Raw genomic sequence first — 11,817 nt, 5'->3', positions numbered from 1 at the left:
AATCAGAACCTTCTTTTCATCTATCTTCATAAAGCGACTTGATTCGACTTGGTATACAGATATTATTAGTTTGAAATACTCTCACAAGTTCTTTCAAGGTGTTCCACATGGTTCCCTTCTTTTACCATTTTTCTACAACTGTGTTTATTATACTGCATGTATAGCCTCGACTCAAATATTCTAAACTCTGAACTTATGTCGAAACACTAGAAATATACGATTCTTACACGATTCATTCCGCAATTTCCGGTCTTCAGAGATTCCTTATTCAAATAACTGTAAAGGTGTAACTTGTAATGACTTTCACTAAACGTATACTTTTCCCATCCCTAAGTATCAAATATTTTTCATAAATTAATTTGCTGATAAATGAAATTATGCTATCTTCTCACCTTGAAATTAGAACCTTCTTTTCGTCTATCTATATAAAGCTACTTGATTCGACTTGGTATACAAATATTATTAGTTTGAAATACTCTCACTAGTTCTTTCAAGGTGTTCCACATGGTTCCCTTCTTTTACCATTTTTCTACAACTGTGTTTATTATTGCATCGACTCAAATATTCTAAACTCTGAACTTATGTCGAAACACTAGAAATATACGATTCTGACACAATTTCCGGTCTTCAGAGATTCCTTACTCAAATAACTATCAAGGTGTAACTCGTGATGACTTTCACTAAACGTTTATTTTTCCCTTCCCTAAGTATCAAATATTTTTCATAAATTAATTTGTTGATAAATGAAATTATGACATAATATTAGAAGATATATGTTTATTATGATAATAAAATAAAAATTTCTTGGACAAAACAGCCGCAAATACACCAAACATACTGTTTTATATTGAATAACTATAATTGTGTATTAATATTTTATTTTGTTTTCATTCCGCAATTTCCGGTCTTCAGAGATTCCTTACTCAAATAACTGTCAAGGTGTAACTTGTGATGACTTTCACTAAACGTTTACTTTTTCCATCCCTAAGTAACAAATATTTTTCATAAATTGATTTGTTGATAAATGAAATTATGACATAATATTAGAAGATATGTGTTTATTATGATAATAAAATAAAAGTTTCTTGGACAAAACAGCCGCAAATACACAAAACATACTGTTTTATATTGAATAACTATAATTGTGTATTAATATTTTATTTTGTTATCGTATGTCTGATGGAATTGAAAGAAAAGGCAAGGGTGTTTTTATTCGCGGGAACGTATTAGGCTGTCGGATACTGGGAGGAAGGAAGGAAGGAAGGAAGTTGGAGGAAACTTCCTACCGCCTCAAACACGTGACTCCACCCCAACCAATCCCGAGCATCCGTTAGTCCCGGCAGCAGGATAAATCCAGGACTATTGATATGCATACCAAGTCTGCCGCGAACAGCGAGTAAGTGTTTCCAGGTGATATGAGAAAAGTTTCCACTTCCATGACGGAAAGTGTTATTATTGCGAAAGTTTCAGTTCAAAAATAAAATGAAAACCCTCTCTGGCAACGATCCCTGCTAGGGGTTGCACCAACATTTATAAAAATAATAATACAACTGAATATATGTAAACGTTGCGATTCATCTTGGTGGATGTATGAGTGACCTTTTGTTGGTTTCACAAACACTCAATTCCGAGAACAATAACTAGCGTCCACTCTTGGGTTTTCCAGCTCGTCCCAGACGTTCAGAAAGAAGCCCCACAAACGGAATACTAATTGCGTTCACGCTAAATGCACGCGCTCGATTTAAGTCGAGGCAAGTTTTAACGGAGAGAGAAAAGTGCGAATAATGATAATACAGATGATATAGACGCGACGAAAGGGATTTCGAGCAGGAGAAGAAATTTATGTTTCGTGTGTAATAATGTTGAGCGTCGGAGAGCGGCGTCCCGACGCAAGGGATTACCGGACACAGCGGGCGAGCATCTACAAGTCTAATGCCGTCACTCGACCCGCTGACTTCTGGCTTTCGCCCTTCGCACAGGTCTTATCCTACATATATATTGCCACGATAAACTCCCGAAACGGCCATTTATTAAACGCACTCACGTTACGGCAACACCGCTCCCCTAACAAACTAATCGAAAATTAAATCAATCCACCCTAGAAATCATTTAATAAGGATTACATCTGTTCATTGATTTCATTGAAGAAAAAGCAAGAGAAAAAAAAAACAACAACACTTCTCCGCAACAACTAAAGTATTTGATTTATTTATTATATATCCAGAAACTCTTATTAATCACCCCAGTTTAATAATATATTTATCTGTTCCTCACCATTACCAAACGGTATTTATCATTACTGAATGGATTGTTTCAATAATCTTTATAATATATTTTGTCATAATTCTTATAATCGCACTTTAAATTTTAAGTTATTTATTTACATATAGGAACCCGTTTCAATAATAATTGTAATAGTCATGAATTGACGAATGTTTAAGTATATACTAAGTTTATATATTTTACTAATAATAGAAAATCTTCAAAATTAATTGATTAAAAACGTTCTGTATATTCATTTTAAGCAATTTAATTATATTAAAAATACTTGAATTTAAATTTAAACTAAGCGCAGACGATAAAAATAAGTGCAAAGTGGAAAGCTGTAAATAACCACAACACAAAAACTTACTTATAAGTGTTAATTTTCAAATGTTTTCCATTTTATGTTATAGTTTAGTTGTGAAAAGACAAGATATCCCTTTGCATTTGTCCGTTTTTTTAAGATTTTGGAATAAATAATATTCCTAAATCGGACACTTATTTTGGTCTATCAATTGTAAAAAGTTTTGTGATATTTCACATTCGAAAATTGATCCATGAATATTATAAATTATTTAGTTATGTTAACATGTATTGTTGCATTGTTTAAATTTCTTAAACTGGTAAATATCAAGTAGGAGATGAACGAGTTACAATAATAATTGTAATAGTCGTGAATTGACAAATGCTTAAGTATGGATTAACTTTATATATTTTACTAATAATAGAGAATCTTCAAAATTAATTGATTAGAAACGTTCTGTATATTCATTTGAAGCAAATTAATTATATTAAAAATACTTTAATTTAAATTTAAACTAAGCGCAGACGATAAAAATAAGTGGAAAGCTGTAAATAACCACAACACAAAAACTGAAACTGTAATGACTCGTCTGATGAACTAATGACTACGTCTAACCACAGACCAAACACAGTACCTTCATATAGGAAAATAACAACCAACAATACATAAAAGAATAAGTGAAAAGCTTAATACAAGTGAAATAATTTGTTTTTTAATGAAATTATTATGTTTAGAAATTAGTCGTTATTTCTTATTAGGTTTAGTATTTGTTAGGTTTCCCTAATGTTGGTCAATCATTAACAATATTGAAAATCATAGGTATTAAACTAATTACCAACTGGTTACCAATACTATATATTAAATATTAGTTTTTGTAATAGATAATACTTGAGTTAACTTTAATCTCGATTGTATGAAATCTTATATTAATAGTGTTAATAGTAGATAATCTTATGGATTATACTAAAAAAAAATAAAACAAAAAAACGTTGTAATTGAATAGCATGACCTATTTGAGTGTAAATAGTGTAATTTATATAGAAACCGATAAGAAAAGGGGGATAACAGTACGCGAACGGAATCTCTATTCTCTTTATGTGTGTATGGGTATATTGTTGGCCGGACCTTTCGGCACTTTTCCTCCAATTTTATACGTCCGCGCTCGCCCATTATTGCGAGGAAGTGCCGAATAAATCTGAGCCCCGGTTTGTAATTCCGGTCCGATTTAGATAACAGGAAGAACCTCCTCTCCCTTTTATTTAGAAAAAAAAGGGCATTAGTTTACTCACCTTCTCCGTCGGTGGGGATCGTACAATCGATGTTCAAAGGGCTGCTGGCACGTCCAGTAATGCTGTGTCTTAAATGGGCTATATATTTAGCTAACAGTTTGGCAGTCCTTTCGTCTTCCACCAACTTCTCGAAATCGGATACAGTCAAATTGCACAAATCTTTTCCCGATTTTGGAAACTTCTTTGGGTCCAGAGCGACGCCGGTTAGGAACTTCTGTTTGCACCACTTGAGCCACGATTCTATGTTTGCTTCGTTCCACTCTATTGGGTCTGCATGTATACATAATTAATTTAAAAGAAAAACTATATTAACAAATGTATTACCTGAAGGTACCAGCACTTCAGGGTCATCATCAACATCTTCATCATCACTAGAACTATCTTTATTTACAATGTTAGGAACTTTCTCTGTTGATGTGGTTCGTTCTAAAACCGGAGATTTTGCACTAAGTTTTAAATTTGCATTGTAATTGGCGTCTAAGTTCAAGATATCTTCCTCCGAACTCTCACTATCACTTACAACAAAAGCATGTTTTTGATGCTGTGATTCTAAACTGGGATTGTAGGCATGATCTAAATTCAGTAGATCTTCAATTGAGCTTTCACTATCACTAACTTCGTAAATATCATCAGGTTTTTGATAGAAACTCGTGGAAGGGACATTCCATAAATTATCATCTGGCGTTGTATCAATTTTATCAGCGGTAATTTGATATAAGTAATTTAAATTTTCTTCTTGCGTTGCACTGAAAATATCATTGAAACTCTCATCAGTTTCGCTCATAATTTCTCTTAATTTCAGTGGATTATCTTCATAAAAGCTTACTTCCTCGAAGGGAATATCTCCAAATATGTTAGGTACTCGTCTATTATCACATAAAATATTAATAAAGTTCATAGATTTTCCTGTATTCGCGTGGCTTTTTAAGATTTCCTTCTCCCTTGCACGTATTCTTTTTGTACAATTTATATTTTCGGGTTTGTATACAAATAAGTTCTCTTTATTTGAGTCTACATGTTTTGAGTCACAATTATTGCGAATTCGTTTGTAGCTGTGAATTATTTTCTTTGAATCCAAATCGTTAATTGTTAATTTCTCCTTATTATTGTTATTGCATATAATTTCTCTATTTGTTGTAAATCCAATTTGTAGGCTGATAGACATTTTCGTTACAAAGAATTACGATAGATATTTGTTATAAATTGCATATTTTGATTTTTCGTCGCTAATTTACGAGTTGCATTTTATAATCGAAATAAGTAAATACGAACTCGAAGATCCGACGGCAGTTGCACAATTATTGAAATATACCACATCATTGAGACAACACTATCACTCACTCGAATATCGGTTAACTGTTAACTGCATTTGCTCGGTAAGTCTTTCGAAGTTCTTCGATTGAAAGTCAGCGTTCAACTGGGTTTAAGTTGACGTTGGTGGTGTCTTGAGCATCTTGGGTTCCGCGAAACCGCGGTGAGTAATAACGAATAATGTGGCCCCGGGATGTTAACAGATTCATTCTTTTTTATTCATCCATCGCCAGAGGTTGAAGATCGGCGGGGGCAAAACCCATTTTCTCCGCCATTGCAGAAACCCCACCAAAAAACAATTTGGCGCTACATTTTAAGAGTGTCTAAGATGAATTTTTTTTTTCTTACATCTGGATCAAACGTGCCTCATTACGTGGCGCATACACCAACACTGTTTTTTTTTTCTAGTATTTCTTGATCAAAATGAACCAGATTTCTTGGAAATTCGCTTGGTAAGTGAATCACCCGATGCCGGATCTGATTTCGTTCGAATCTACCAAAACAGATACTAAACCGTTTTAAAAGCAATCCAATATTAATTTCATCTCGAGACGAGATTGACTCCTCACGGGGTTTTATGGATTTCTCGAAGTTTCGATTGGAGTTGGTCAACAAAAGGGGCGGTTCGTGTAGTGCCAAACCAAACGTGTTTGCTTTCATTAAATAGTTGGAAAAAAAAGTCGACCAAAGTCGTTTTGGGTGGCACAAAACCGCAAAGAGTGTTTGCAATAAACAACATTTCTCGTTCTTCGGCTTCTTTTTGTACTTGTCCAATTAATTCGTCGTTACTTTGAGGCCAGCTCGCGGTCTAGTCAAATTTGAATCATGACATTATGCTTACACATTTTTTTTTCGTTATATTCCGCAACAATAAGAAGATAGATAATTTTAGGGTGCGGAATGTTCACTATTTATAGGCTTATTCCAAAGAATCCTGCGAACATGAAACTTGTTGTCTTTTTGTGAATTGTTGGATTCCTTGAATTAGAAACTAGATTCTGATTCGGCGTATTATATAAGCCCAGCACGAGATGAATTAGGGACATATATCAACATGTCGAAAATTGTTAGATGCTTTATAATTAAAGGAGACTTCGATTCCTTGAAGTCGGCGGCGGCAACCGGAGGAGATGGGTAGTGAACAGATTATCAGGAAACGAGAGGAAGTTTGCGGTTTTGCGTTGCGTTCGTTTTAATTTAAAGTCCTTTTTCATTGTGCCAAAAAAAAATAAGAGAATATACAAAATAAAGTATTGGCTATTTTTTTTGGTTGCTGCCGCTTGTTGTGCTTCAGAGCGGCGCCTGCTTGTAGACAGACGCTTGGCTCCAGATGATTCAGTGGAAATTTATTAAACTACACCTACTGAGCACCATTTCTATTAATAGTGAAACAATTCAACACATTTTCTTTAGTCAATTGTATTTAATTATATCTTCTGGAAACATCAAATATTTTAATTGTATATTGACAAATATACTTCTTCCTTTGAGTTTCTTGAATTTATTCATATTTTTTTAGTGATAATTTAATAATAAATCAATTAAATATAATTTAATCAATTATTAATAAAGTTTAGTTTATTTAAATATATAAAAAATAGTATTTTTATTTAAGTCTGTATATTTAATTGAATCTACTTATACATCATCATTTTCATGAATAGTCCCATGTTTTCTATATAAGGATCGATCGTTAAGAGTAGTCGGGCAGGTACGTAATTCACCCAGGATTACTTGTTTCAATGCTTGAGCTATAATATTTTTAGTGAATAGTTTTTAGCGGATAAACTCATATACATTAAAGACACGCAATCGTCGTCGGTAAAGGAATGCTAATTATTTGTTATCCAGAAAGATATTATAAGTATTCGTAACAAGAAAATTAAATTTATAATTACATAAATTACAAAATTAGTGCATTAACATATTCCTTAACATTATATAAACATACACTTTTATGTGATGTTGAATGTGTATGTTGTATATAGTTAAGCAATATATTTTGGAGATATAAGTAAATATGCTAAAACATTAACAAATTTTCATTAATTAAATACTTTTTGAGTATTCATTTTAATTAAATTAATATAAAAATAAGCAACAGTCTGACTTTAATTATACTTCATTTGCAGATACATAATTGTATTCGCATTTGGATTGGATGGACAGAAAGGAATGAAGTTATTTCTCAGGTTTACCTGTACTTCTTTTCAGTAATAACGTTAATTATTATCCCCCTTGCATAGTATCGCGGTGAGTCATCGAGTTCATTCATGAATTTCACGTCTTCTTTCCCACCTTTTTCTTTTTTCTGTTCTTCTTCGACCACTTCTTGTTTTACCGTATGTTGATGACCTATCTCGAGATGCGTTCTCGCGGTTCGCGCGATACCTAAGAATGCGGCCACCTATTATGGTAATATGCATTTTATCGATGAGATTCCAGTTAGGAATGTTCTCAGAGGGAATTATCATCGTACGTTATGCGTTTACACCCTCTGGCTGGAAAGTTAATTATTAATAGCACCGGATTGAAACGACTCTACATAATTATTTTTTTGGTTTGGTTGAATTGAATGAGACGGAAAAAATATTTATATGTATAGAGATTGAAATTCTACGAAGACAATGTTTTCCCCATACAGTATTTTTTTTTAATGAGTAATTTCCTTGAACTGTACTACATTATTCATTCATTCATTCACATCTGTTTGCGTCTCGGTAGAGTAAGTAGTAAAATCCACATCGGAAGTATTTCCGTGTTTTTTTTTTTGTGTTTTAAGAGTTTGGAGAAATCTTAGAAATTCAGGCTAGTGCGTATGAATCATTGGTTTTCGTAGAATCGATGAAGGAGGCAGACTAAAGATGATATGCAACTTTATCAACGCACTTTCTAGGCCACGCGGTATTCGTTCCTGGAATCCATTCACTTGCCCGATTCCAAAATTGATATTTGCACACAAACACACACACTCAGTCACGATTTTATTTATTGCTCAATAACATTTTCCATTCAACGATTTATTGGTATTGCATAAAAATCCATTTAAAGTTTCTTCACTTATTACCTTTACATTTGAAAATATTAAGTGAACAAATTTACACAAACAATTTAAAATACTTTCTATAAATATACATTCAATTATAAATATACATTCATTCAACCTCACTTAACGAGCGATGTTTCGCTTAACGAGTGACGATGAGAAGAGAAGTCCCGGATTGCGCTCCTTCTACATCTTTGTTTGAAGCTGACTATACTTTACAAATATAATTTATGTTTGCTGTAAATGCGAAACATAAATGTATTGTGTCCAACCATTATTATAATATATAAACACACTATGTACGCTTTTTTTATATAATCAAATATTAAAAGTATAAAGAGACTTCCAACAAGTCCCCGAATTGATACAAATAATATAAACAAATAAAAACTCACTTCACCGTGTGTGAATTGGAAAACAGTTCCTAGTGTTAGTGGTCATTCTAGTTGCATCTTAGTGTTGTTTGTAATCACAAAATTTCCAAACTGTACGAGTATTTCACTATACGAGTAAAAATCTGAAAATCGTTAAGCGAGGTACCACTGTATATAATTGTTTTTGTTTTAGTACCCAAACTACATACAACAATCATATAAACTAGAACTGAAATAATTTATTTTTCATTTTTATATAAAAATATATTATGATTATTTATAAAGAAAATGAATAAATACAGACAATTACTAATATTATTTTTTTAATGAATTAATTGATTGATTCATAGCATAATTAATCTCCTATATAATTGTTTTATTGCTAAGTGGCGTTTTCCCAAGTGTTTCCAAGAGTTATAATTCTGCTTCTCGATGAATATTCTACAAATATCCAGACTAATTATATCCGTCTTCTTGATTAAATTGTTTCCAACATATTCGAAACTATTTTTGTTACATAAAAATTGAACAATATACCACATAACATTTGTGATTTCCCTCACAATTATGGTTTGAAACATATTGTTGTAAATCTACATTTACTTGTGCCGAATTATTTCCAAGTATGTTTCCAGTTTTAAACAATAACAATGTAATTTTTAAACTTATTGTTCTAAAATTTGTCATGTGCAATAATATTTCTTACATTTTTACATTCCCTGGCCTAATTCGGGTTCATTGATAGCGCAAAATGAAATGTGGAATTCCCAAAACCAATTTCACATTTTAACATTTATTTTTGTTAGAATTATATTTGCTTCATTTACTTGTAACGTCGTTATCATAAAGAAATGTAAATGAATTCATTAAATTGAGCTTTGGAAATGGATCAAATGATAATAATTATAAGAAAATTGGGCTAGTTAAGGAAACAATAAAAAAAACGATATATTTTTTTTAATTAACTTAATATTTTTATTCAATTAATTGCAGGTAAACGTATACATTAGTAATGGTACAACAAATAATTAAATTAATTTCATTTTTTTTTTAATAATTGCAATTATTTTAATAATTATAATTTTTATATTCTTTATTGGTGACTTTCATGGTTTTGTACGAGCAGACACAACCGGCTGGCATTTGGAAGTAATCTATGTTGATCTGTCCGTTTTCCGTCAACGCGAGAAGTCTGATGGCAATCCTCTTAGTTTTGCAGTAGGTTTTATAGTCATTGGGAATAAAAGAATCCGCGAAACATTTCGCTTTCTGCCTGAAATGAGCCACAAATAAACGATTGATTAATAATTGGAATGAGCGCAAACGTTATTCTACTTACGAACAAGCTTCGAAATGCACGGCCTGTCTCATATACTGTTCATCTTGGACAATGAATTTCCATTGCATATCCAAATTCATAGCTTTCCTCGGGTACATCAAAGTCTCTCTTGTAGTGCACATATTCTTTTCGACGTCGTAGTTAATTCTAGATTGAATACCAATGTTCTCCACTAATTCGATTACAGTTCCATTGTAACCTTGATAACCCTTGCTCTTCATCAACAGTTTGCTGATGTACTTTGCTGGATAGTTGTCCGTTCCGTTGCAAACATTTTCAACACAATACTCTTCCAAGTGCTGCTTTGGTAAAAACTTATTCCTTTTTGTAAGTTTAGTTTCGCGCCGTGAATGCGATTTTTGGCCATGAGAAACGCATACCTGTAATAAGCAATAACATATATTATTTATAAAAAGAAAACGTAATCCAATAACTTACAACTGCAGTCAGTACAAGAACTAACATTAAAGATTTCATCGTGGAAACGTTCTTTTCGTAATCTACCAACACGAATAATGTGAAATAATGTCTTGCGGGTTATTTAAACGTTCTTGGCTTTGTTTATCTTTACAAAGTGATTTCATTTAAACCACATCCGAATCAACTAATAACCTGCGCTTGTCGTTTTCTAACGTTACATTCAACCACGTGCTTCTTGCTCTTTTTTTCCCTTCCTTCCTTCTAAACATAATTATACAATTATTTCTTACTTTCAACAAGCAACATCATTGCCAAATTTATTTACTGTTACTTCTGAAGGAATCCAAATATAACTTATCTAAAACTGAATAATTTGTATTTTCTGTTAAATATAAAGTGCTTAACACTTATAAAACACATAAAAATAACAATGTGTTTAAATAAATATGTAATCAGTGGCGGTTTACTTCTTTCCTCTACGTTTAGTCTTGATAATCCATTTGGCGGTTTACCTTGAATGTTTTTTAATTCGTTTTGTTGTAACCGTTAGCTATTGAAAACATACCTAAAACCATTGCAATTATTTAATATCATCTGGTTGTTATTTTTGCATTTTCATCCAGCATCTGGTTTTTCATGAGGGTTTTCCTTTTGCTTCGGGCTAAAAATCATCATTGAACTTAATACATTTAATTATAATTATTTTTGTGACAAATTAACTCATTAACCGCAGTCTATTAATATAGTGTTTATGTATTATATAAAAAGTATGAAACTAAATGACGATGTTGTCGACGTATAAGGAAGTTGCGCAATTTTTGAATCACGGAAGAATTTTAAAATAGATTTTATTCCCCTAATTACTAATAGATTATCTAGAAACACTGGATATTTACTTTAGGTCGTACGCAAATCCGATATGATGTCATTTAATAATTCTATCGCCAAAAACAATATTGTGTAAATATATTCAGCGCTCACATCCGTTTCATAATACGTACATGATTATTTCCGTTGATCCAACAGAACCAAAGTACAATATCCACACGAACGTACAATGATGTAGTTACAACAGTTTTCAGATTTCCATTTGACATTGTTATTGGAATTATGTTTCTTTTCCTCAAACTAAGATGTATGTAACAATGTGTACGTTCGTATGAACTTCAAGTATCTTCATTCGAATAAGCACACGTGTCTACAATGAAATTGACTATTCAATTTAGTACTACTTTAACTGAGACTAAACACTGCATTATAAATTGTTAATGTATTCGATTATGTTATTAAAGGGATATGTAGAAAATAATAATCAGTTTAATAACCAAGTTTTCTTTTTATTTCATCACAAGACACTTTTTTTTTCCATTAAGCGCACAATAAAAGAAAATTCACATTCGTGTATAAAAATTACTTGAAAACAACAATTATCAGAATTTAAAAAAAAATATGCAAAATACAAATGAATTATT

General features: G+C 31.9%; 2 protein-coding genes across 2 annotated transcripts in view; both read right to left on the bottom strand.

The window, feature by feature from the left end:
• The window catches only part of LOC108559400 (DNA-binding protein D-ETS-6-like), a 12,723-nt gene extending 7,499 nt beyond the window's left edge, over window positions 1-5,224 (bottom strand). Inside the window, exons 1-3 of the mRNA XM_017916666.1 lie at window positions 5,197-5,224; window positions 4,180-4,533; window positions 3,856-4,125 (exon numbers count right to left, since the gene is read on the bottom strand). Of these exons, the coding sequence (XP_017772155.1) occupies window positions 3,856-4,125; window positions 4,180-4,533; window positions 5,197-5,224 (652 nt within the window). The remainder of the gene's footprint in view (window positions 1-3,855; window positions 4,126-4,179; window positions 4,534-5,196) is intronic.
• Window positions 5,225-9,594: 4,370 nt separating this feature from the next.
• On the bottom strand, window positions 9,595-10,517 carry LOC108559407. The gene is made up of 3 exons (XM_017916678.1): window positions 10,364-10,517; window positions 9,926-10,305; window positions 9,595-9,859 (listed from the first exon to the last, which is right to left on the bottom strand). Exons 1-3 carry the CDS (start codon window positions 10,400-10,402, stop codon window positions 9,655-9,657), a joined length of 624 nt encoding a protein of 207 aa, XP_017772167.1. The 5' UTR covers window positions 10,403-10,517; the 3' UTR covers window positions 9,595-9,654.
• Window positions 10,518-11,817: the final 1,300 nt, after the last annotated feature.

The sequence above is a fragment of the Nicrophorus vespilloides genome, unplaced genomic scaffold (genome assembly GCF_001412225.1).
Source record: "Nicrophorus vespilloides isolate i.1.1-1 unplaced genomic scaffold, Nicve_v1.0, whole genome shotgun sequence".
Lineage (NCBI taxonomy): Eukaryota > Metazoa > Arthropoda > Insecta > Coleoptera > Silphidae > Nicrophorus > Nicrophorus vespilloides.
This window is presented reverse-complemented; position numbering and strand designations above follow the sequence as displayed.

Excerpts from the sequence above, each read along its gene's own strand:
- LOC108559407 (XM_017916678.1), bottom strand. The coding sequence starts at position 10,402 with ATGAAATCTTTAATGTTAGTTCTTGTACTGACTGCAGTT. Across the intron at positions 10,306-10,363 it reads TTCTTGTACTGACTGCAGTT|GTATGCGTTTCTCATGGCCA; the intron begins GTAAGTTATTGG and ends TGCTTATTACAG. Across the intron at positions 9,860-9,925 it reads GTGCATTTCGAAGCTTGTTC|GCAGAAAGCGAAATGTTTCG; the intron begins GTAAGTAGAATA and ends GGCTCATTTCAG.